Source organism: Ceratina calcarata, unplaced genomic scaffold (genome assembly GCF_001652005.2).
Source record: "Ceratina calcarata isolate Rehan_Ccalc_2016 unplaced genomic scaffold, ASM165200v1 scaffold8, whole genome shotgun sequence".
NCBI lineage: Eukaryota > Metazoa > Arthropoda > Insecta > Hymenoptera > Apidae > Ceratina > Ceratina calcarata.
In genome coordinates this window covers 522,674-547,030 of record NW_017179316.1, presented here as the reverse complement: position 1 = coordinate 547,030, position 24,357 = coordinate 522,674, and the positions used below count along the sequence as shown (strand labels likewise).

The 24,357-nt window shown below is 48.5% G+C and overlaps 4 protein-coding genes across 7 annotated transcripts in view; 1 reads left to right on the top strand and 3 right to left on the bottom strand.

The window, feature by feature from the left end:
- LOC108631005 (peptide chain release factor 1) overlaps window positions 1–17,547 on the top strand; it is a 31,066-nt gene extending 13,519 nt beyond the window's left edge. Inside the window, exons 1-2 of one of the 2 annotated variants that reach the window (XM_026818560.1) lie at window positions 12,537–12,739; window positions 16,043–17,547. In XM_026818560.1, the coding sequence (XP_026674361.1) occupies window positions 12,628–12,739; window positions 16,043–16,902 (972 nt within the window). In that variant the 5' untranslated portion in view covers window positions 12,537–12,627 and the 3' untranslated portion in view covers window positions 16,903–17,547. Of the gene's footprint in view, window positions 1–12,536; window positions 12,740–16,042 lie in introns of those variants that run through there. The other variant, XM_018034657.2, reaches the window with a different exon arrangement.
- Window positions 358–9,873, bottom strand: Ca-Ma2d (Ca[2+] channel Muscle-specific alpha2/delta subunit). 2 transcript variants are annotated; one of them, XM_018034651.2, is made up of 13 exons: window positions 9,607–9,873; window positions 9,418–9,499; window positions 7,508–7,767; window positions 6,715–7,169; window positions 5,933–6,252; window positions 4,829–5,089; window positions 4,396–4,524; window positions 3,626–3,987; window positions 3,132–3,336; window positions 2,454–3,048; window positions 1,720–2,078; window positions 945–1,241; window positions 358–740 (listed from the first exon to the last, which is right to left on the bottom strand). In XM_018034651.2, exons 1-13 carry the CDS (start codon window positions 9,690–9,692, stop codon window positions 447–449), a joined length of 3,705 nt encoding a protein of 1,234 aa, XP_017890140.1. In that variant the 5' UTR covers window positions 9,693–9,873; the 3' UTR covers window positions 358–446. The 2 variants fall into 2 exon arrangements, with proteins under 2 accessions (XP_017890140.1, XP_017890141.1); XM_018034652.2 differs by lacking the exon at window positions 4,396–4,524.
- Window positions 17,296–21,002, bottom strand: LOC108631004 (uncharacterized). Of its 2 annotated transcripts, XM_018034653.2 has the most exons (3): window positions 19,354–21,002; window positions 17,762–19,273; window positions 17,296–17,638 (listed from the first exon to the last, which is right to left on the bottom strand). In XM_018034653.2, the coding sequence occupies exons 1-3, from the start codon at window positions 20,920–20,922 to the stop codon at window positions 17,522–17,524; spliced, it is 3,198 nt and encodes a 1,065-aa protein (XP_017890142.1). In that variant the 5' UTR covers window positions 20,923–21,002; the 3' UTR covers window positions 17,296–17,521. The 2 variants fall into 2 exon arrangements, with proteins under 2 accessions (XP_017890142.1, XP_017890144.1); XM_018034655.2 differs by having other exon boundaries at window positions 17,548–19,273.
- Window positions 21,003–21,298: 296 nt separating this feature from the next.
- Window positions 21,299–22,458, bottom strand: LOC113465077 (uncharacterized; the record flags this gene model as incomplete). The annotated part of the gene is made up of 2 exons (XM_026818570.1): window positions 21,299–21,697; window positions 21,844–22,458. Coding segments are annotated over 2 exons (1,014 nt in total), but the record flags the coding sequence as incomplete, so codon positions are not given.
- Between the last annotated feature and the right edge of the window lie 1,899 nt (window positions 22,459–24,357).

The following is a 24,357-nucleotide window of genomic DNA, read 5'->3' as shown; positions in this document are numbered from 1 at the left end:
TTTACGAATCATGATTCTCGCAGATTGCTGATTCATTTAACAAAGTAGACTGCTTCGACTTAGACATTGTCACGAGACGAGAGAATCGGGATCGAATCGAGAAGTTACGACCGGGCGTGGGCAGAGAGGATGGGCGCGGGATAGGAAAACATTTTCTGGGGCAAGTTCCTCTCATCCTTCCAGCAGACTTCGAGGCGCCGCCAGAAATTCATATCTCTCAAGGCTGAAAGGATGTTTCGCGAGTTTTTACGCCCCGATCGATTCGTCGTGGAACGACGCGTTTGGTCCAGTGGGAAGATCGAGTATCATCTCGGGAAACGACGGGTCAAAGGGTTTTACCAATAAAATACACTCCTGTGATCTTTCCTGTTACTTTTATTGTATTTATTATTAGAGAAATGTGACGTTCACGTTGCAGGAAACGAGATCCGTGTCGTTAATCGCGGTCATACAATCGTGTATAAAATTCTGGCGATAACGACGGTGAACAGCGCGAGAGACACAGTGAGCTCCGATGCCCCTCCGCAGTCCTCGATCTCGTACTCCAAGGCATGTTCCGTGAAACAACCCTCCAGGCGTCGTCTCTTCAAGTCGTTTAACGGGATCTTATGACAGGGCGCGCTCTCCGTACCGTTCGTATATTCCAGAGGCGATATGTTCACTGGAGTCACCTCCAGTCTCTCGTAGCAAGTTGGATACAACGTGTCGATCACCACTAACAACAGGTTCGTGTGCGGTACCTAGAAAACCCGATCGAATATAAGACAACGAAACGATTTGATCATTCGACCTTCCCACGCGTCTGCGAAACGCTTCGTCAGAGTCGTTGGTTCACGAGCGCTGAAAGGGTGAACGATGTACGTTCTACAAGGACTACGCGTAGTTCACTCGACGAAGAGGGTATTCGACACGGTGAGTAGTCATCGAACGAAAGCGATACCTACCCTGCGCGCATAAAAGGGCCTCGAGCAGTGGTCCGAGTGGTTGGTGATACCCTGCCCAGCGATCGTGTTGTTGATCATGTAGAGGGTCCTCTTCTGGTCGCAGGGGTAGTGGTAGAGATAGGGTCGCGGCGGGGGCGGCGGGTCGGGCGCGTCCTCGTCGAAGTGAATTTTGGCGTAGCCGACCGGCAAGTCGACGAACTGGGTCATGAACCACGTCACGCGCAGCAGAAACCAGAGCAACAGTTTCCAGACGTGCACCAACGGCTCCGTGAGAGTGCTGGCCGCAGCCTCGATACGCTGCGGACACGGTTTTGTTTCGCGGCGTGAGGAAAACTGTTCTCCCCTGGCCGAGTTTCGTTTTACTTCGTTTTCGAAATGTTCGCGGCTACACCGCCGCACCGAAACTTTTGTCTACCGAACGAGGGGGATTTGAGACATGACCGGTCCTCGGGAACTTTACGATTATTTAGTTTTTTTTCCCCTCGCGAGTCGCCCGAAGCTTTCAACGAGCTTCTTCGGTAACGAAACTTTGCCGAACTGTAAGTTTATGCTACACGGTTTGTCGTCTACGATAGATGAGAAATCGAGTAAAATCGCGGACCCGGGTGAGAGAATCTCTTGGACGAACTTGCTTTCATACAATCGTAAATGCGCTGCAGATACTCGTTAAATTTCATTTCTCAAATTAAACATAAAAAACAATCCGCGTCCTATTCACGAGCGTAACGAATTTACTGATACTGAAGACTTTACTGGCGTGAATTAAATTACTCACGAGGTCGTCGCACCACGCCTGGTAGTCGTAGATCTCGACGGAATTGTAGAGACCCTGAGCTACCATAGAGCTCATCACGGCACCTTCTTGGGTGCCCATGAACTGACCGGTGTCGTTGTGCCCCTCCGATATCACCACGTATCCGTTCTGATCGAGCAAGTAACAATCTATCCATTCGTAGCCGCAGTTTAGGTTGCTGGTGTTGCTCGGGTTCGAAGTCAACTCGATGAATCTATCGTAGAGGTCTTTCATCGGCATTTGGAAGCCGATCACCGCGGCTGGCGCCGTTTTGCCGCCGTCCTTTGGGAATATTCCAATCGAAGCGGTCAGCGTCGCGTCGAAGCTAAACTCCGTAGGGACTGCGATCGTTCCACGTGGATGATTATTATCGTAAAAAAGTCGATTTTCGAGTCTGAAACTCGGTGAATCAAGCACACGGAGCTTACGGTTCTCGAATCGTTGGTTGTAATTTTCGTTAATAGAAAAATCGATCGAGTTTCACAGATAATCAGTTTTCATATCATCGTGTGACTTTTATCGTCACTGGAGCACGTTAGCGCGCGATACAAAAAGTACAGAGTTGTTTTATAAGAGACAAATGAGACGATACGACGAAAGAAGTGGAACCCTCGTATTCCGAAGGGAAATCAATGAAGCTATCGTCAGCTTTTGTTTCGTTTCGACGGACCGTGAGGGACGTTTGCTTGATTTACCCTTGGTGACACGCTTCGCACCTGAGAGAGATATGCTGTTCGGGTCAAGAATGTTCTGAAAAATAGCGCCTTTGTACCAAGGCTCGTTGACGGCCCTTCTGTGAAGGTCTCCGAACGCGATTCCGTCGTCTTCCTCTGTCCCCGGTAGCTTGTTCGTATCCAGATAATGCCACCTCGTCAGACCGCTCTGAGTGGCGACGAATCTTAAAAAGATCCCGTACAATTCCGTCAAGTGCCTCGCCCGGGCGTCCTCCAACACGAAATCGCCGTTGAAACTGGCGTTCGTCGCTTTCGCGTCGAATATCAACAGCTGCATCAGTTCTTTGTTGCAGTAGTAATCCTCGTGCGACAGCGTTTGTCTACCACAGTTGGGGACGTAGTCGGTCTCGTTCTCGTCGAGGGTGTAAGCGTCGTATTGTTCCGCCCATCGCCAGCCAGGTTTGTTCAACAGGTCCAAAAAGTACCTCAGCTCGTCTTCGGGACCGTCGAACTCGTGCCCCTCGAGATAGTGGAAACGACAATAGACCCACCCGGGATGCACCCGCCAGTTGTTCCCCACGAAGAAGCCGGAGATGTCTATGTTCAGGTTCTGATTCCTTCGGATCTCATCTCCGACCTCGACAACAACATAAGCGTCGGGTAAACTTCTTTGTGCGACACCTTGTGTACGTGCGACATATCCCGGAAGCGATCGATTACCTTGATCCAAGTCGTCCCGTAGTTCGGTATGGCGACCGCGAGACCGAAAGGGGTTCCGGGCAGAGGCTCGTAGAAGTAGTCGCGTCTTTCGAGATTCACCCGCCGGTTGTCGTCGTAATGCAATTTCACCGGCACCCCTTTCAGGCTGCCCCTTTTGTGGTCGACGAGCGCCGCGCGAAGGTCCAACAACTCCGGCCCCGGGTTCCTGCACTCGTTTTTAGTGAAAAACCCTTTATCACCCCGGCACGAAATCGATATTTATCGCGAGACGAGTTTCAGAACGCGTTACGTGCCTCGACCCGCTGGGACACGAATCCCTCTGGTCATTATGACGTTTCAATACCAGAAGGTTCGTGTTTTCTTCGTTCGAATACCCGAGATTATACGTACTGAAAAAAGTTCTAAACCGGAATCCTTCCTCAAGACTTTCGTCTTCGAACCGCGAACAGCGCTGAATTATTGGAGATTCGCAATTGGCACGAGATCAAAATTACCTGGGCCCCCGGCCGTCGTCCAAGATCTCGACCTCGGTCAGATCGATGCTGTTGTAATTGAGCTTGAGCTTGCCCTTGTAGACCGGCCTGAGATCGGGGTGCAGTATCACGTAACCGTTGTTGGACACGATGAAGGCGTAACCGTTGACGCCGAGCTTATACGGCAACGTGAGCTTTCGTATGTCGTCGATCGGCACGTCGGTCCCGACGATACCCAGCAGATTGGCCATTCTCGTTCGATTGTTCCGATTCCCTTTGCGGTCGAACACGGGCGTGCTGACGGAAGTGAGCAGCCTGTACTCCTGCCATGCCGTCGTGTTCAACGTCGACGCGTCCTGCCGCACGTCCTCGTCCTTGTGCAACTGTTACACACGCGTAAAACAAATCATTATCGTCAGCTTCGATCGTTGAAACACGAGTGTATCCTTCTTTCTCGCTGCAGGACAGATCTGGATACGACGTAACAAAAAATGTAGTACGAATCGACGAGTATTCGAATTACAGTGTAGGATCGCGTTAATATTGGGCAATCGCATGCAACAAGGTGAAACCACTACGTTTCTACTGGAATCCTGCGGGATCGACAAAAAGTTCAACCGGGACAGGGGACAATATCTAAAAACAAAATTAAACACAATCGCCTATGGATCCTGGCCTAGCACGATCGGTTAGACGTATCAGGGAAGAAAAAATAGCAACGGCACAACGACAAGGCGGCTTTCAAGCTTCTAGGGGGGGTAGTGGTGGTGGTTACTCTACTCTTTTTCAACCTGCTGTATGTAGATCGCATCCTCGTTCATTCTCACGCCGAGACGCTTTCCTTTCAGATATTTCTGAAGCCGCGACCGTTGCTCCTCGTGGCGCATCACTAGCCACAGCCAAGTGGCCAGTGCTGGATTCTAGTGGAATGCGAATCAGAACTGTTTACAGAGTCGGTGACACGGTATCATCGAATATTTTATAAATGAAATTCCTTAAAACTGAATGAGCCTGGAACGTCTACGCTCTGTACGACGTACAGGGTAGATCACCTACGTCTGACATCTTTCTCAAGGGTCAAACGTCTCTGGGACAGACAGTTTAATGGATCGTTATGAAAATGATCGTTTGTTCAAAGATATCGCGTAGCCAATTCGATTTCATACGAAACGTGGGGGAGGAATGAGTAATTAATTTCACGAAACGAGATCGTCAGCGTCGTACCGTGATGTCCGCGTAGGCGTGAGTCCATACGACGGGGTGAACCTTGTCCTGGAGAACCATGGGTCGCGCCACCACGGGTATGTATTTTAACACCTGCTCGCGGACCTCCTCCAGGGTGTGAACGTGCGTGTAGTAACCGCGATTCAGGCAGGCCATCCATTGGATCTCGCGAACCTTCGTCACTTCTTTGCCCAGGAGATACGTGAACACTCGTACGGGTATGTGAGTGTCGTTGTCTCGCCAATTCCACGATCTGAACACCTGGGTACCGATGAAACGTGCCCGATAGAGAACAAACACGTTTTATCGGTGTGAATAAAAAATTAATGCTCGTCTCGATTGAAACCGAGTATGATTTAAAAAAATGAAGAGATGCGATCCGAGTGAAACGGAGGAACGCGCATGTACTGTGTAGTATGCGTTACACGTATCGTGTTTCGCGAGCATGAAATCGCGCGTAATCGTGACGTAACCGTGTCGCGCGACGTTATCGTTGACGATGCGTTTTCCAAGCGCTGGAAGGAGCGATGAGGAGGGCAGAGCTTCGATGGAACGAGAACAGGCTGCGGCGCGAGAAGGAGAACGAGACACGGTAGACCGATAGAGAAACGGGGAAAAAGATGGAAAGAGACCGAGGGAAATGGTCGCGGAAAGGAGAGAAAAGGGGAGGTCGGGAAGATCGGAGAAAGACGGAAGGAACGAAAAAGAAGGAGAGATGGAAAGACAGAGACCTGTGTTCCACGCTGGTTCGAGTGGGATCTCATAAAATTGAAGAGCTACTCGGCGAGGATCTCTCGCTGGGAAATCCCGCGGCGCCTTCTCTTTTCCCAACGCGAGACAATTCCTCTCCTCGCGATTCAAATCGGACCGTCGCACGATTTCGACGCGACGCGATGCCGCGATCTCTTACCCGACGGTTCACAGGAAGTCGTAGGTCAGGCGAACACGATCATCTCGTTAATTACGATTGATATGCGAATGACCGCTGGTGTTCTCGGCGTTGGAGGAAAGACTCCGCTATTAGCTAGACCGGGTATATTTTTAATAAAGGAGAAAGACGATTAGTACGTTAAGTAATTGGTACACGATCATTTAGCCGTTTACTTCTGTCAAGTTCCCCGGCACACCGTCCGTCACGAGCATAATTAACTGATTGCATGGCGTGTCGGCGCTGCAGCCACGAGCATCCCTGTACGTGCTCAAAAGGCTGAAGGCTCTGCCGAAGGCTTCCGTCAGGTTGGCCAGTCCCTCGGTTTTCACCGAGACTATGGCCTTCTTGTAGGTGTTCACGTTCTCCGGGGTAGCCTGTATCAGCATGTCCTTGAAGCAATCGACCACGTCGTATGTTACGTTCGTATAACTGAGCACGGTCACGAAATCATTGTTCGAGAGCGTGTCCAATATCGCGTTCACCGTTGTCCTAGCTGAAAAAGATGAAACGGGTAATTGGTTCGGTCATCGCTGACGATCATAGCTTAGGCTCGTCGAATAGACGTCGATGAACGACGAAAATCAAGCTTCGATCGTGAAACGCATAACTCGCGAAGGTCTCCACGGTGCGGGATACGTGTATGCAAATGCGCGATACGTACATATGTACGTATCTGTATATCTAGTCCGAAACAATAGCCGCGTATCTGAGGCTACGCGGCGCATTCCAAGCGTGCGTTACACGGCTTACACGGAACAACCGCAAGCCTACTCCCGAGTATGACGTACACATTCGGTGTATTCTAACGGTTTCCGTCAACGCGGTTCGAGCGTTCTAATTTTCGAATCCCGCGAATGCAAAATTTGCGAATACTAGATCCGGAAGGACTGGTAAATAGTTTGACAAATTTTTATCAATTCGAAATTCGATCAGTGAGACAAGGTTTGATTCGCACCGATGGTCTTCCTCATGCCGGCCATACTCCCGCTGGTGTCCATCAGGATCACCATGTCCTTGCTGCAAGTCGCTGCTTCGATGAACCAGCTGCGTACTCTGCAATCATAAATATCAGCCGGTTTTTCGTCCTCGTCCTCCTCGTTATCCTCGTCGTTGGGATTCTCGTCGTCTTCCGGTTCGGATTTTGTCTCGATGTTCTCGGTAGGATCCGTCCGCCACTGCATGGCAGGGTACTGCCTCAACAGGCCGGTGACGGAGCCGAAATATTGCCAGGAAAGGGCCGGATCCGACTCGTAGTTCTGCCGGAAGACGTCGTCAAGGGCCTCGGTCTTCTTGATGTCCTCGATCAGCGCCGGTGACATGTCGTACACGTTCGTCGGTATGTGTACCGAAGAGAAGCTCGTGTTCACCGGTATGTTATAGAAATGGGAGTCTGCCGTCAGCTCTATTTCCCTGAAAATAGTTTTCCCGTGGCTAACGTACGGCCTTACGTATCGTTTCCCGCTTTACAAGGTCTGGTCGAACAACACCGTTCGTACACGTATACAAGGAGACACGGTTTCGAGCGAATGCTCGGAACGTCTTCGATCGCTCAGCTATTTAGAGCAGGACAGAACGCTAGATGCGATTCGCGGTTCGATCGTTCACCAGAAGACGTTTCGAGCCCCTCGCCCCGATTCCATCCGATGTCGTCGCACCGAATCGCTCGACGAAGATCCGTGCCGTTTTCGGGTGGCTCGACGAGAGTCGGGGACGAGACAAGAATCGAGTCAAATACTGTTTCATCAAACCTGTACGCTGACATGTTCTTCCGCATGTTCTCCGGGATGAACGGCTTCGGTAGACCCGGCACCGGGCTGTACTTCCCGGAAACGTAGGTGATGTTCTCCCCGTCGTCCTCCCAGGTCTCCGCGTTCTCTTCAGCGGCGATACGGATGCAGGTCACCGCGTCCATCTTCCGCCTGAGCATCCTTCCAACGTTCTCGCTGATTATGCTCACCAGCTCCTCCCCAGATTTATCCTCCACCCGGGTGTTCATAGCTTTGTATTTCTGCAATTCATCCGGTAGCCCATGTCTTTGACCTGGATTCTACCGCTTTTTTACCTTCCCGTCACGCCACACTACTATTAATTTCTTCCACCGAAACCACCGTTCTTTTCCCCTTCTTTTTTGTTATCCGCACATGCCAGCGTTCACCGCGTCGCATTGTTTCTCTCGACAATACGTAATGAACTCCGTGCCTTCCTTCGGATCGGAACGGAAGTTTCGAGTTGAGCGATAGCGTTCTCGTAATACCACGCACGCGATGAAGATTGCGGGGGTAGTGAATTAAAAATAGGACAGAACAGAGATTTTAAGGGCGATGCCTCCAGGGGTTCATGAAACCTGCATAAAGTCTCGGTTTGTTGCGAGTAGATCGCAGATTTTATGCATTTATAATAAAATTAGTACTACTACTACATAACGAATGAATGTAGTCTATAAAAGTAGGTACAGCATCGACGGTAAGACGTATATTGTAATTCTTGGAGGGTGAAAAGAAGTTCATGGCAAATCTCATTTTTATTGGAACACGAAAAAATTGAAAAACTAAACCGATGGTCGACACCTGGTCCACTACCACCCCAGATTCACCACCTGACTCGTTAACGGTAACAGCTGCGGTTTTCGCACGCCGGTGTTGAAAACGCGAGATCAATTACTGAATAACGTGAACCAAAGGGTGAACTGTCCTCGGGAGTGATTTTTTTCATCGATGGACGCCAAACGTGCCCTCGTAAATATCTTGTGTCCCACTTCGAACGCTTAAATGGTACTAACGGCCTGTTACATTACGAATCTTGGCTCCGTTCTATTATTAACTACACCCACGATCCATGCGACGGCGATGCGTCATTGCATTACCGAGAATAATCAGAAAAACAGATTATTTCACATTACATCGAATAGATCGTTCGTAAAATCGAATTATGCAAAACAACTTGTTACGATTGAAAAGCGAGAATGAATTACGTTCATTCATCCGATTTCTTTGACCGTAGTTTAGATCTTTCACCGAGTTTACTAAAGATGAACGCAATAATTAATCGATCAGTCCTGAAGTATTCGAGATAGAAAAAATTCAAGTGCGATTCGCCGCCCCGTTGTAAAGGTATCGCAGGCGGCATCTGTGCACGGAAGCTGCGCTCTGAACAGCCGACGCTGCACTTTTTGTATGGAGATCGCACGAGCGCAGTTTCGCGTCATACAACTCAATTCAATTCGTCACGGCCACGCGAGTACAGGGGCATCGATAATGGCCTGCCCTGTTAATTAATCTCTTGGTAGAAATTTATTAACGACGCTGTTATTATTGCCGGGGCAACGGGTCGACGAGTCAATTTATCGTAGGTCGATACGCGCTGTCACCGCAACCCTTTCAAATTCTGCAAACGATTCCTATTTTATTTTTCTTCAATTTCATCGTCTAGCTATCCGGATCACCCGACTGTTTTCTCACTCATCGTTCGCTCATATTCCTTTTTATGTCGATTTTAACGAAAGGGATTTGTGCATAATTGGAAGCACGTTTCAATTTCAAAAGAACGATCTGTACACGCCGCGTACTTACGTCTTCTCGCTTCCGTGTTTAATGCGCGTTTAGACGAAAAGATGGTTTCATTTTTAGAGACTCGTGAATTATTAAAAGTGATAGCTTACGCTCAACAGTTCGTCGGGCCTGGCGACCTTCTCCGCGAGTTCCCATAATTCGGCGCCCAACGTTTCAGCCCATCGTGTAACTCTGCGAACCGGTTAACGATTATTTATTAAAGAAATAAAATGCGCACGACTGACAAAAATAACTGTACATAATTTCGTTGCGCGATCGAACGGCTAGGCGCTACTCACGTGTACCAATCTTTGGCGAGGCAACCGGTGCAGAGGAAGTAAACGAGGAGAACGATCGGTCGGCCACCGACTCCCGACGATCTCATCGTTTGCGATATCAAGTTGTGTTCAACCGCAGAAAAGAGTGTACCGAGCCCATGCGACGCGACGCGTCATTTCACGTCGTTTCTCACTGTTCGTTCTCACTTTATGCTCGCAACGACTGGCACTCGAAGAAGCCTCCCGAAACCGAGCAGAGGCCGGCTAGACGTAACGTCTCGATTATTTTTGGTACACGAAGCCGACGCGCGCAAGTCGACGAACCACGAGAACCCGGTATTCTCACAGCGTTCATTCCTTCCTGCAACGGTCTCGTGTATTTATAAAATAGAACTCGTCGGTACGCGACAAGATCCACGATACTCGTTCCACGTGTGTCTACGCGGTCTTTTCCACCGATCGCGTCTTCTCTTCCTTCTTACTTAACGATTTCGGCTCCTTCCCGTATGACAAACGCAATTTCATCTCACAGCTCGAAGGCGGAATGCTAAGTTTCATTGTACAAATCGCATACCCGGCTGTGAACTTGACATTGAATTCATCTCGAATAATGATCATTCGTTCGGGTCATTTTCCTTATTTTGTCCATTGAAAAATCATTACATCGTATCACTTAAACATCATTGCAGTAATGCGTGTCTGATGCTACATAGAGGACAAACGTCGGTAATCATCAAGTTCAGTGATACCGCTGAAATTGAAATTGCCACTAAAAGTAATTAGCACGATAGACGTAAAGCTATTGATTATTCATACTTTGGCGGTATCGCTAAACTCAACAATGTATTATAATAGCCCAAAATAACTGACGCATAATTATTTACGACTTAGGCAGCTGATTGTACAGTTTGGATCGCTTTTAATAATATCAACTGTTACATAAATTTTGCAACTTTGGTGATTAAAATGCTGACATTCACGAGGCTTCGTTATAAGATTACATTTATCACATAAATAAAACTCAACTGTGGTAGTTTTGATGAAAGAGATCTGTCGCTGGCTCCTGGACTGTGTCCGGAGACGGCTGTAGAAAAAGCGCGTGCAGTCACAAGTAAAAAAGTTGCATTCTTGCGCAAATTGACATCGTATCCGCTTTCGTAAAATTCATCGGTATCTCTCGTGACGCGAGCTTCACGTGGCACAATTTCCACGATGCAAACGACGTTTGCGGACGTAACGAGGCACGATTTCCGCGATGCAAACGAATCGCAGATATTTGAGCACGCGAAGCTGGCAAGAAAAGTTGCGCAACGCCGAAAGTATGCTTCCGATCGTCCAAATATCCGTCACACGTAAAATTATAGAAAATAAAGGCCAGTGAGTAGAAACCGTCTACTGCGCAAGGGACTCGTCTCCAACGATAGGATTTATAAGGTTCTGGAAGAACGTCGTAGATCTCGTGAGAAATTAATTCGACTGGATCGATCGGTTGCGTGGCGCGTGCTCGCTTGAGGTGATACACGCGTTACGTGCGTCATAAATTCGAAACGAGCGTGCGACGAAATTGCCGCGTATTCGCTGCGTTTTACCGGTGGTCTTATTCAATAGCTTATCACACGTAAGGGACGAGTGCCCGCCCGGTGTCGGTTAAGCGATAGAACGTGGCTATTGTGCATGTGGCTGGAAAGTCTGGTGATTCCAGCCGACCAATCGCCTCTCTGCGCCGGGCTTCCTTCCTTCCTACCCCGGTAGACCATCCTGATTCCAATTAACGATTTCTAGAAAACTTTCATTCGATCCTACCGTTCTCTCACGCGTTTTATCAATCGCGTATCTCGCAGCGAGATTCGACAATTATTTCCTGCAACTACAACTTTATTGTTTAACATCCGAATGTTAAAAGACGATTTAATCAAGGAATGGCTATCACTTTGAAATGCTATTTATGATTCTCGTCGAGACGAAGGAATCCATCGCTGGTATAATTCCCAAAAACCGTCAGAAACGGCCACGAATACTTACTCGATCACGTTTGATCCTCCCTGACCACGTGACTCGTTTCGTTTGAATATTCGTCGAAACGAATCAACAATTTTATTCGAAACGTTTACTCCTAATGAAAACTGCTAATTCGAAAGCTCAAACTGCTCATTTAATATCTCTTTCGTAACGGACTCGATGAACCATCGTACATATCACGCGTTCCATCAAGCGTTACACATAGGTGCATCGTACAGCCAAGAAATTGGAAAAATCGTGGTCCTAACGAACGAACGCGTTGCGCAAGTCGTTAATTTGTCTCGCACGAAACGAGTGCGTAACACAGATCATCCGATCGAACAGAAAAGTTCTCCAAATAATGGCGCAGTACTTTCTTTGTCTTCCGAGTTTCTTCGTATTCGCAACGTTGAACGGTATTTAGCTGTAAAACCTTGCGAAGCTCGTCATTAAAAATAAATCCGTTATACATTTAACGTACGACATTCAGCCTACATGCCATTTAATATCGAAGGTTTCTGATTGGACTACAGGTAATTAGTCAACGATCGTGCGTAACGCTTCTATCTCGCTAATAACAATAAGTTCTTCACGTGGCTGAAGATATTGTTCGTCCTTGTTTAGAATTAAAAGTAAACGACTCCTAAGAGACCAAGCATAACACGAGGCTCCTTAGCGATACAGGAAACGTCGCTGCTCGATGACACCGAAGAGAGAGTACGTCTTTATTGTTGACTGACGTACGTCTTACTCTGGCCTTCGTTTCATTACTGAACGTACGAGAACGAATGGGACGAAAAAGGATTTCAGGCGCGAGGCAATGATCGATTCGTCAGGGATCGTTCGTGAGAAGAAACCGACGGTTAGAGGCAATTATTATCAGAACGTGTCGAAAAGATGTTTGCAGGGAACACAGTGCCGTAGAACATTGGGGGGACCGAGCAGCCGGTGCACAGGGATTGATATTGATCCGAAGAAGCACGCGGGAGCCGGTTGCCGGGCAGTCACGGGCCAGGCGTACGTCGAACAGGAGGCCGGACTCAAATGCCTCCCGAGTGCGAGAAAATCGAGAACGGCTGCGTGCCGGAACAGATTTCCTTCATCGACAGCAGGATCAAGGAACATCTGCGCTTCTCAACGTCCGCCACGCTATGCGGTGCGAACCTTTTGTGGCCCTGATCGATCTCCCTTCGAGCTCGCAGATTCTCGTCCTCTCCCCCTGACCACCGACCGTGTCGCTCGTGCCGCGTCGTTCGGATCTCACGGTGAAACGAATACTTTAATCTTTGTTGCTGAGCAATCGAATTTCCGGGTATACACGTGCTAGCGACAGCGTGACTGCCTCAGTGCTGGATAGAAGGGTCCCGGGGAACGGTCCTCAAGGGTTCTTTCACGATTCTCGTGGTTCACGACTGTGCGGTTCGCAGTGGTGCGCGAGTTCGCGTTTCCTCTTATTTCTTGTAAGTGCTGCTCGTCGCCTTTCTGTTCCAAGCGGTGAGTCTTCTTGCGCGTTTCTACTTCCCAGTGACTGACGGCCCTAAAAACTTTGCGCGTTCCTTCGGTTTTTCCACGAGCGATAGACTCGAGATCGTTGACCGGCTCGTCTGAAGAATCGGTGTCTTCCCGTTTTCCTCGATCTTCCAGAGTCGCGAATACCAAGGAATAACAAGTAGTACTCGGTTAGTAAACGTCAATATACAAAATACGACCGCGACCTCGACGCACCAAGTAATGTAAATTCGTTAAATTCGATTTGGTCGGTGTCTTCGAGAATGGACGTGACGAACGGTGAGAAAAGAATATCGTACGATCTCGGAACGCGTGGATCGTAGCTCGGGCGTTCAGGGGCGGTTTAAATGGACGGCGAAGCAAAGGGCGGAGGAAGGGAAAGAGTAATGTGCCACGGATCGAATTGACTCGCAGGGTTTTGATCAGACCTGAGCCTGAGGTCTGGTCAGTGACGGGTCAGGCGTGCGTCGAGGATCGACGGAATCGAAGAACGCATTGATCGCGTCGCAGCCCCCGACGGCTTTACCTCCCTCTTCTTGTCTGGTCGACAACTCGGTTCGTGATCCGTTTACGTTCTTCTCCTTCTCTAACTAACACTAACGGACTAGGACGGGACAATCGTTTCCCTATATCTCACCGTGCGTAAATTATTTTATCCACGGTAGAATACGAGTCTCCTTCCTTCGACGCATCGAATAGTTTTCATGCGTGCGACGCATTTAACAATTCGTAATCGTCGAAACAATAGTAAGAAATATCACAAACACGTACGTATCGATGTGAATGATCGTCAATCGGATCGATAAGGATTTGTCAGTATTGCAGTGATTACGCCGAATTATATTGTTCAGTCAGCACTCAAAGTGCTTTGAGTTCAGTGATTCGATTACGACGGGACGCAAACAAGCGACTCGATTATAGCGAGGATCTATTGTATCTCTTCTCGTAAGTATAAAACCATCAAGTGAGACAAAACGACACGTCTGATTTTCGATCGGAGTCTGTCCTTAAGTAGCCGCGCGATTCTCTCTCGTCGTTCGTCGCAAAAATAATTCTTCTCCTGACAATCCACGTGGGTGTCACAAATTGGTCTAAATTTATCGTTGCGTTCAATTATACTGAAAAAACTTCATATCTCGCGTACAATATAGGTTCTTGAAATCCTATCGATCGTCCTGTCTTTTTTTGATCGTCGCGAGTTAAAAATTCACGTTCCTACATCACCGCGCCTGCTCCAGTTTACCATTTTATCGTTTAAAGAAATTGACCCGGGAATCCTTTTACGAAAGATCGATAGTCTTCTGACAGCGTGTAAACTCTCGGTACAACCGCTACCTGTACCACGAGCGATCCCAAAGTTAATAGTAGTGAATTATAATAAATTAAGAGGGAATTGGTATTGGCCGATTGAACGCGCTGTCACGACCTTTACGCAGGAACGTGCGCGCCGATGCGTGAGCTTATAACGCTGCCCGTGCGAACCTCAGCTCCTCGGGCCAAAAGGGTTAATTAGTTGAAACGAGGTCCCATCTGCGCCGGTGTCTCGACAATGCGATTAAAGATTTTACACGGCTGTCCCACCTCAATCGTCCGAACGTAGCGCGCGACCGACCACTCGCCGCCACGCTCCTTCCTCCGCTCCGGTTCGCCTGATCTACAGATCGTTCGCGCCTCGATCGTCCACGACTCTACGTTGAATTATCGCTATTTTCTAACTATCCATTTTATCGAATTACCCAGAACCGTGTCTAAGGAATCTTCAACTTCGAGAAATGCTTATCGAAAGTTCGCACGAAACGATTACCGCGTAAAACGTAAATATTTGCGCAAGGTTACTTATCAGATTGAATAATTTCACGACGTTCGTACTTATCGTCATGATTCAAAAAAACGCTCGATCATCGACCAAAATTCAGCTGTTTAGCTAAAATTCGTAAGACGAAGCTGAAGTAACATATTTAAAAGCGCGCATCATTCATGATTCCCTGATCCATTCAGTTCTGTCTTAACGGGATCTAGTTTTCGAACTGTGAGACATAGTTCGGTTCGAAAGAGAGAGATACCAAACGGATGGCTTCCGTTTACTATGTTCTCGAGGTCATAGTAAACTGGCTCGTAGAGGGGAGACGAGCGCATGGTCTGTCGTATGAGCTACAGCGAGACCGGAACCACTACTATTGTGTTTCTCTCGAACCGCTGTCGGAGCTGTTTCCTCTTAGAGGAGTTCGTGCTCCAGTTAGAACAGAGCTGAGATTGCCTGCTCTTTCGCAGAGGTTAGACAACCTCCATGAATCGTTACTGCCTCACTCGTCGAGCTCCTAGAAGAGTTTGTAACATAAAATATGGTGACAATATCGTATCGGAGCCTCTTCATTCCGAGGCGACTTCTTTCTCTTCTCGTACAATGTTTGTCATGTAAGTCGTCATCACCCACGGTAATCGATGTTCCAAATGAACGATTGTGTGACTCCTCCACATTTTTATTTTTCACGAAACATATAATTAAACTATTTATCGGCAATAACTCACGTCTGTCATGGCCGTGTTCGAATTCATACGAAAACAAATGGTGTTTAAATTGAACACGAGTTCAAATGAACATCGATTTCGAATTTGATCGCAGGATTTTGAGCGGGAAAATCACCGGTAACGAATGATCACGGACGTGTCACAGAACGACGTAACGTTCATTACGCTGACAAATTTAAATTCTAGGAATTAAACCGACGTTCCTGAATGATATGACGTTAATCTCAGTTTCCACGTTCTTATCTATAGGATCGGCGACCGGTAGTAGGAAATCCCCGTTTTCCCAATGTTTCGTAATTTCTTCTGCGCGTCTCGCACAGTAGTGTCCTTTCCGAACTCCTGCTGCTTGTTTCTCGAGTAATGATTCACGTTCGAGCAATTGATCAGATATCGTTAGAGACGGAGATTTATTGATTCGCAGGTCGTCGAGCGATGGTAAACAAACTCTGGTGCCAGGAAGTAGCGAGGAAATGGTTCCACGAGAAGGACGAGCCGCCGCATCCACGATCTCTTACCGAACCAAAGTGCCAGAGACACGTAGCGACGTGGTACCTCCTGTATCGCTGGTTGATCTTCCTGGCCTGGGCATGCATCATCGTATGCTCGATCTTCGAGTTCGGCAGCTACGAGCCCAACGTCGTGCCCATGTACGACAAGTGGCCGATATACTTGACCAACTGGGATTTGACGTTAGGCTTGAGCCAAGCTCTACTCGGCGGCTATCTCGTGTCGCGACGATGGAGGCAACAGAAGGTATCCGATTCCGATCCGTCCAAGCTCGGGTTCATAGACAGGGTTTATTGGTTCCTTTACGTCGTGACCACGAACACCGCGCTCGTGGTCACGATCACCTACTGGTGTAGCATATACAATCCCGAAATCCACTATTTGGATCCTCTGAACGTCATGCTACACATTTGTAACACTATTTTAATGATACTGGATTACTGTGTCACGAGTATCCCGTTCAGACTGAGGAACTTCTGGTGGAGTTTGACCATAGTGTTTGTCTACGTAACGTTTTCTATCGTTTATTACGTAGCGGGTGGTTTAGATAAAAACGGTTACCATTACATTTATAAGATACTCGACTGGAAGAAACCCGTGACAACTACGTTTGTGTGCATAGGTCAGGCAGTTTTCATAACTATCGTCCATTCCCTCATGTGTTTCTTAGAGAACGTCAAGAATAAATTGTATTTGAGGGTCGACAGAAACTTGGGGAGATCGTACGCGGAAAGTCAGGCTTGTACTACCGAGAAACGCGATAATATCGTTTGAGAACTAGAGATGATAGGAGAATTTGTTTAAAGGTTTTTGAAACCGATCGTAATTCATACTTCGAAGTATTAATGTATGTATTCTTAGGCAATTTTCAATTATCGGCAATTACGAGTAGCGCCTACGAAGAGGGCGAATTAGTTTCATCCCCGTCCAATAAAATACTGCACCAACGATGATAGTCGTGGAATCGTGACCGTGCGAATAAGTATTTTTAAAATGATTTTGTAGCGATCATTCACATAGTGAAATGTACGAAATCGGTAGAAATTGAATTTAGGGAATAAGACGATGAAGTCGTTGTCGTCGTGTTCGAATTTGAAAGTGTGAGCATTTTTCACTTTGCGCTATATCACATATCGAGACATTCCAATCTTTTTTTTCCAACCATTGTTTCATATGTACTTCGTTTTATTGAATCTCAAAACTACTGAATTACGTGACAATAAAAATTCCAATGTACGAAACGGTGCAGTGTACGTTACAAAATGTGAACTCGTTTGTCAGAGTGTAGCGAAGAGATATTGTGCATTAACAGCTGTATGTACACACGAGGTTTCAGGAATGCTATGTACAATGGAACAATGTATAAACTTTCTGGAAAAATAGCAACAATTTATTAATAAAATAACGATTTGAAGCAATTATGGACTGCAGTATAAGTGAACGTACGGCTGAGAACAAGCCTTCGGATCACAGACCATATTAAAACTTCCTCCTCATCATCATCCTCATCCTACATTAAAAAATAACAACGATCAGTTTCTCTTCCCGCCTTCCGCCTCGGAATCGTCAGTAATTATTCGAGTCCCCGCAGATTAATGGTATTCTCGCAGGGTACAGAATCGAGTAACAATACCTGATACTCCGTACCCGCCGCGTCGTCTTGATAATACATCGAAGGCAATTCCTCGGTGAGAAATAAACCCTCTTCCATATCGTTCGCACCTAACACGACGTCGGACGCGCCGACGCCCGAGTTCGAAACAGCACCGTTCGCTTTCAATCTCCTCACGTCGGAGATGGTGAAATCGGTACGCGCCGAGCCCTGATCCTTCTTCGCGTGTTGATCGATCGATCGCTTCTGATCTGGAGCCGTGCCGGCCGAACGAGCTTCCGGTTGTTTCAGCGAGTCGTCGAAATGCGGCGATTCCTGCTCGCGAAGAGGGCTGTTCGTCTCCGCGGCATCGACAATCACAGCGTCGCAGGGCGCGACCATGATCATCTGCTCCGTTTGCTCTGGCGCCGGAACGGTGTACAGGATGTAGTCCATATCGCAGACCGTGTCATCGGCGATCGTTTCAGGCGTCTTATCGGATTCCTCGACGGGTGTACCGTGTACCTTGGACATGTGCGCCCTTAGTCTCGCCTTCGTAGTGTACGAACGCGTACAAGTTTCGACCGGACAATAATACAGAGTTTTGGATCGATCCCGTCGAGGCACTGCGTCGTCGTCTTCGGTTTGATTCTCGCTATTACTAATGACCGTCTCGTCTTCCGTTTTATCTGACAACGACGACATGTTCAGATAAGCGTTTACGTTCAGATCTATTGACTTTCGTTTAGACTTCAAAACGGGATTCGCTCTGGAGCACTGCGGTTCCCTCGGTTTGTTCTTTTTCGTCTGGCCGCCGAACGAATCGTGCGGGTCCGTCTCTCCCTCTTTCACTTGATGCTTCTTGATGTGAACGTACAAGCTGCTTTTTGCAGAGAACTGCGCGTGGCATATGAAACACCGAAAGTAACGTCCGTCTTTATGCGTCAATCTGTGCTCCTTGAGATGTTCCGATCTCATGAACGCCTTCCCGCAGGAGGGAACGTCGCAGACGAACTTCCGTTCGTTCGTGTGTTTCTTCTGGTGCCTCTTCAACTTGCTGGAGGACGAGAATGCCCAATGACAGTCCGGGAACGTGCAGAGGTATGGTTTGCAACCGGTGTGCGAGCGTATGTGCGCTTTCAGTCTGCAGGGCTTGTCGAACACCTTGCCGCAGCCTGGCCACGAACATTTCACGTCCACGTCCTTGTAACTGTGACACCTCTGATGCGACGTCAACGCGTTACTACTGTAATATCTCTTTCCGCAACCTTCGTGCTTGCAGACGTACGGCGCGTGGCTCTGATCGTGCGACTTCATGTGCAGTTCCAATGCCCGTTTCGTCTGGAACTTCGCTTGGCAGTCTGGTACGTGGCACAATATTTTATTCGGGCGGCTGTGCAACTTCGTGTGACTCCACAAATTGTAAATGGTCGTGAATCGACGATTGCATCCTTCTATCTCGCAGACGTAGTCCTTCCGTTTTAAATGCGTCTCCTTGTGCCGTTTCAACTTGAACTCGGAGTAAAATGCCCAGGCGCAACCGTCGAAGTCACACTGGAAAAGGTAAACATTCGTTGAACGCTGTGTAAAAATTGAGGAGGAACGTAAAAAATAATGAACGAATAAACGGTTACCTTAAAGGGTTTAACACCGTAATGCGCTAGTAAATGGCCTTTCAGAGCGTGTAGTTTATTAAATTGTCTGTTGCAATCTTCGCGAAAGCATTGCCACACTTTCCCGTGCTCGTTAACGGACACGGGCTGTAAATTATCATCCGTGATCCCTAACTCTTCTAGGGCTTTCGATATCACCATCTCGTGATGGTTGCTAAGATTTTCTGTATTGAGCTCCATCGTTCCGTTCCACACGGTCGCAGTCTCTATTTTTGGCAATATAGGAATATTTCCAGTGGCTTCTATGAGCTCGGAAGTTTTCCCTTGATATATCTGCTCTTCTTTCCCGGTGTTTATAACGATTTGCGTCATGTTTGAAATTTTGTCCGTTGATATGGCGACGACGGCCATCACGCCGTTCTCGTCGTCCTCGACGTCGTCTCCAGACGGTTTAGCTTCGTTATCTATGTTTCTCTCCGTCGATCGTTGCATCCTTCTACGTTTCTTAATGATACGCGGCTCCAGCTTTGCCTTGGCTCTAGTTTTCAATTGTTCTATCATGCTCTCAGAGTCGCTGTCGACCAGCTTCCCGTCCGACAGCTCTTGCATCGTGTTCTCTGAACTGAGATCCTGCACATAGAGATTCATATTATTCTCCGAAGAGCTGTTGTCTTTCGGCAACCGAACTTCCTTATCCGCGCTATCTATACCATGCAAGTCATCCACGACGACCTGCGTGGACTTATTCTGTGATTCCTGGCTGTCCGGAACAGTGACTATTTTCATCAACGAGCTCGGTTCGGTCTCCGGGGACATCCCTTCGACGTCCCTGTGGGGGACGCTCAGGGTCAGTTGAGCGCTCGTCGACGGTAATATCTCGCCGGCGATCATCATGTCGTCTGGAGACAACGCGAGCGTCTCCAAATGATCCAGCTGGAATTCTGGCAATATGAAGCCGTCCTTCTCGTCGAGCAGCTTCTCGTTCTGCAGCTCCTGCAGCAACGGGTCGTAACCCGTGAGGTTGAGTTTCTTGTCGGACATATCGATGTCGATCGACAGACCGTCAGGGTCCTTTCCCAGGAAAGCATGCTGGAGCTCCTCGCCCAGGTACCGGTCGACGCCCTCCTCGGACTTCATTCCGTCGAGATCCATGCTCGACACGGACTCCGTTCGCGTTTTCAACCATTTCTCGATGTCGGCTACGGTCTCGACATCGGCGGCCTTATCCTCGATCCCGTCGACAACGTTCGAGCAGCCGCACGCGACAAGGTTGCTCCCAGTCCGCTCGTCCTCGTTCCACTCACGTTGGTCTTCAACTCGGTCCTCTTCCTTTTCCTCCTCCTCCTTCTCGTCGGTCTCTTCCTCGTCGTTCGTTACCGCTTTCTGTTTTCCTTTTTTACTGGTTACCTCCCTTTTGTCCTCATCCGGCGAAACGGGCAACAGACTCGTCTGACCGTAACCTATCGAACCGACAGCGATGCCGACGTCTCCCTGCGCCCAGCCGCGAACCGAGCACAGACCTCGACGATTACGAAATATTCGCGGGATTTGTTTTGACTTGTAACCGGAGGTAGTTCCTCTACGAGACATTTGACTGCCCCGTAGCCAACTCTGTAGGGGTCCACATACAGCGACAACGCCGCCATCGAAGATCGCACGATACACGCGACAATGTCGTAAGGCACGAGGAATTTCGACGTAGCGTCATCCGTCGAGAATCACTGGAACTGACGCGCGAAATCCTATGTCTCCTTGATGGTAATGTCGTGCGTCGACGTGCGCGGCGGTAAAAATAAAAATTCAAATACTCAGATCGTCGGGAACGTTGATACAACTAGAGAATCCTCAAATGAAACTCCAGCCATCCTTCGCGTCTTACTGTTTTTTTAATCGTTTTAAAAGGAATCAAGTTACAAGTGAAATTACAAGTTACGAATTACTATTTCTGCACACACGGACGAATCTGTCAATTTTGACGGTCAAAAAGAGAGGACGATTTGCAGTGGGAAGGATTCTTCTGAGTAATCAAAATCTTTAACTGTTCTATCCTAGAACGCTTCAGCGTTTGCATCTCCGAGGCGGGCTTTTCCTCGGCTTTTCGCTTCTCGCCTTGTTGCGATTCGAGGTCTTTCAATAAGTCGTAGGTCCTCGCAGATTTCCGCGGAGGGAGAGCGTCGAAGTAGTATGCGTTTCTGTTCATCGGTAGAGGTACGTCGTCCGCCGCGATGCCTGCTTTTAGATTCACTTGCTTCCTCCTGTTCTCTGGCGGCCTCAGTTCTTCGTACGGACGTTTGTACGGCCGTGGTCGCTCGCACGGGTCGCTTTCGCACGGTCCTTGAGTAAGGGTCATGCGATTCTGCCAGGCCTAAAGGTACGTTCGATCAGGAGGTGTCGACTAGCTCAGTCATTATACAGAAAAATTCGGACCTTGGAACGAGGAATTTAATAGAAGAACATAGAACAGAGCGAAATAACTTATAAATAATCGTCGTTCTAACTTTCGGACCGAACGATTTGACTCACGCTTTCGGAACTATCGCTCATCATACTGAAGAGAACAGCTTTTGGGACTTTGAACGATGGGGGAGGTTTCGGCTGGGGTTCCGCGCACTCTCCAGATCTCGTGCGTTTCACCTGTTCGGTATACAACAGAACGTCACCGGCAGTGATTTGGTATCGGGGATCGCGCAGTCTTGGATCGTGATGTCTCAGCTTCTTCCTCTCTCGGTAGGCCAGCCTGCAGGTACAAGGATCGGGCCAGGATCTCTGAGGGCACGGCCCGAACAGCGACTCCCACAAAGTCAACTTTGGTTTCTCCGGTATTTTCTCCTTCTTGCAGTTGTTCGGCTTTGCGTCCCAGAACTCCTGCTTCCTGGAGCTCAAGAGTTTCCTCTTCCTCTTCGTCTTCGTCTTTTTCCCCTCGAATTGGAGGCACTTGGATGGAAGACCCTTGCAGATCAGATCCACGCAAGGGGGACACTGTTTGCCGCAGTTCCCGATGCCATACTGAACCGGCTGGTCCCTCGGCTGCCGGAACCAGAACGTCCTGACGTTCTCCTTCAGCACGGACGGTACCATCGATGGACCTCTGAGCAACGCTAAGTCGTCCTGGGAACAGTGACTCGTTTACCCTCTCGATCCGATCGAGTTCCATCGTCGTAAATGCAACAGGCGCGCGGAATGCCGGATTGTCGTTCATAAAAAGAGTTTCGTTTCGCGGTAACCTATGTCGCTCCGCTGTCAGCCAGCCGACCTATCACCCGATTTATCGTTCTAGCGTGGCCTCTAAGGAACAATACCTTGAATGATTTTACACCACGAATTTGGAATTTGGCCCGGAGGAATGCCATGACGAAATGTTTCTTTTTTGGTGGACGAGGATCGTCCTTCTAGCCGTGTGTGCTCACATCGGGAATGATCGGGAATTTAGCCATTCGAAATTTGAGCTGAACAACTGAGCATCTCGTTCAGATTTAAGGGGCTGCACCAGTGTGACCACTTGAAGTTTAGGTGGTACGTGGTACTTGGAAATTTTTTTGACAAAAATTATTCATCTCGATGTTCAGTTAGAACCTGCGATTTAATATATTCTTGATAGTATGAAGTATCAAGAAATGCAAAAGAAATTTTTACGTGAGAGTGTCAGGCTGCTATAGCCCCTTAAATGTTCCATTGTTTCCAATGGGAAATTCGTGGAAACCGAACGCGTGATTTGTTCGGATTCCTTTCGATCGGTGACCGTTCCCGCGAATCCTATTAATTCGGAGGAAACATCGAAATTGCTGATACCTCCTTTGCAAACGAGATTAAAGCAGTCGATATCTCGGTGCAGAGTGCGGCTGCACACCGCGATGGAAGACCCACCGACGGGGAGGAACAGGGGAGAAAGAGGAGAACCTCGAAACTCGGGGAAGACGCAATGAGAAATTTCGAAGCGGTTGCGACAGCTTCAGATTGATTCGGTTCACCGGACTCGTATAGCGCGCCTCATAAACAGAGTACGTGCGTCAACGGCTCGATGTTCTTCCGTTCAAGGAGTCGTTCCGCTTCGTTCTCTACGTTTTTAAGAGATAGCCAATCGTGATTGCCACGAGAATTTCCTGTACGCGTGATTCATTTCATTTTATTCTTCCGTTTTACCCCTTTAACCCGAGGAAGGTTTTTCAGACCTCGTCTGTTTAGCCTGTATGAGGTCGGTGTGGGAACATGTTCCCATCGGGTGCCTCGGTCACATTTCGCGGGCTTCCAACGTTCTTTTGACGATAGCGACCGATCGACGATATGAACGAAGAATAAGCGTCGAATCGAACGGAACGCTAACGTCTCTGAACGAGTCTGTAGCCGGGGACGGGGGTGGTTCACGCAGCATCCCCACTGTGCGCCGGAGGAACGTATCCCCCAACCGGCTCGGCGATTTTCCGGCGGCGAGTCGCGGTGAGGAAGGGTGTTTACTCAAGACACGACAATTCATTACGTAATTGAATTGAACGAGGCCTCTCTCTCTCCTCCTGGCCCGTTACCCCACCGCGTTTTCCTCACCCTCTCCCGGGCAAGAACAGCGGAGCACGTGTAGGAACGGCGGTGGTTCAACGTGTGCGCGCACCGTTTATTTGACCAGGACGACAGAGAGAGAGAGAGAGAGAGAGAGGAGAGAGGAGACCAGTTGGGATCCATCCATCCCTACGGCCGTCGTACCCTATCCGCGTGTGCACGGAGGGAAAGAGAGGGAACTCGGCGTGCCGTGTCTGCCTCGGAAACGGTCGGAGGGGTAGAGCTACCGAATTAAACGATTAGTTAAACTGATTTCGAGTTAGGCGAATGAATAAGTAATCGGATTTCTCGTTAAGGTAATCGCATTGCGCCCTGATTGGCTCCGTCTGCCTGCGTTATAGACCGTTCTCTCTCTCTATCCGTCGACGCGACGTTTCCACGTACACGTTCACCCTCTCTCTCGGCCTGTACACCCTTTATACGCGTGTCGAGTTATCTTTGTTCCACGAGCGTTAATTCCCTCGTGCGTCGTTC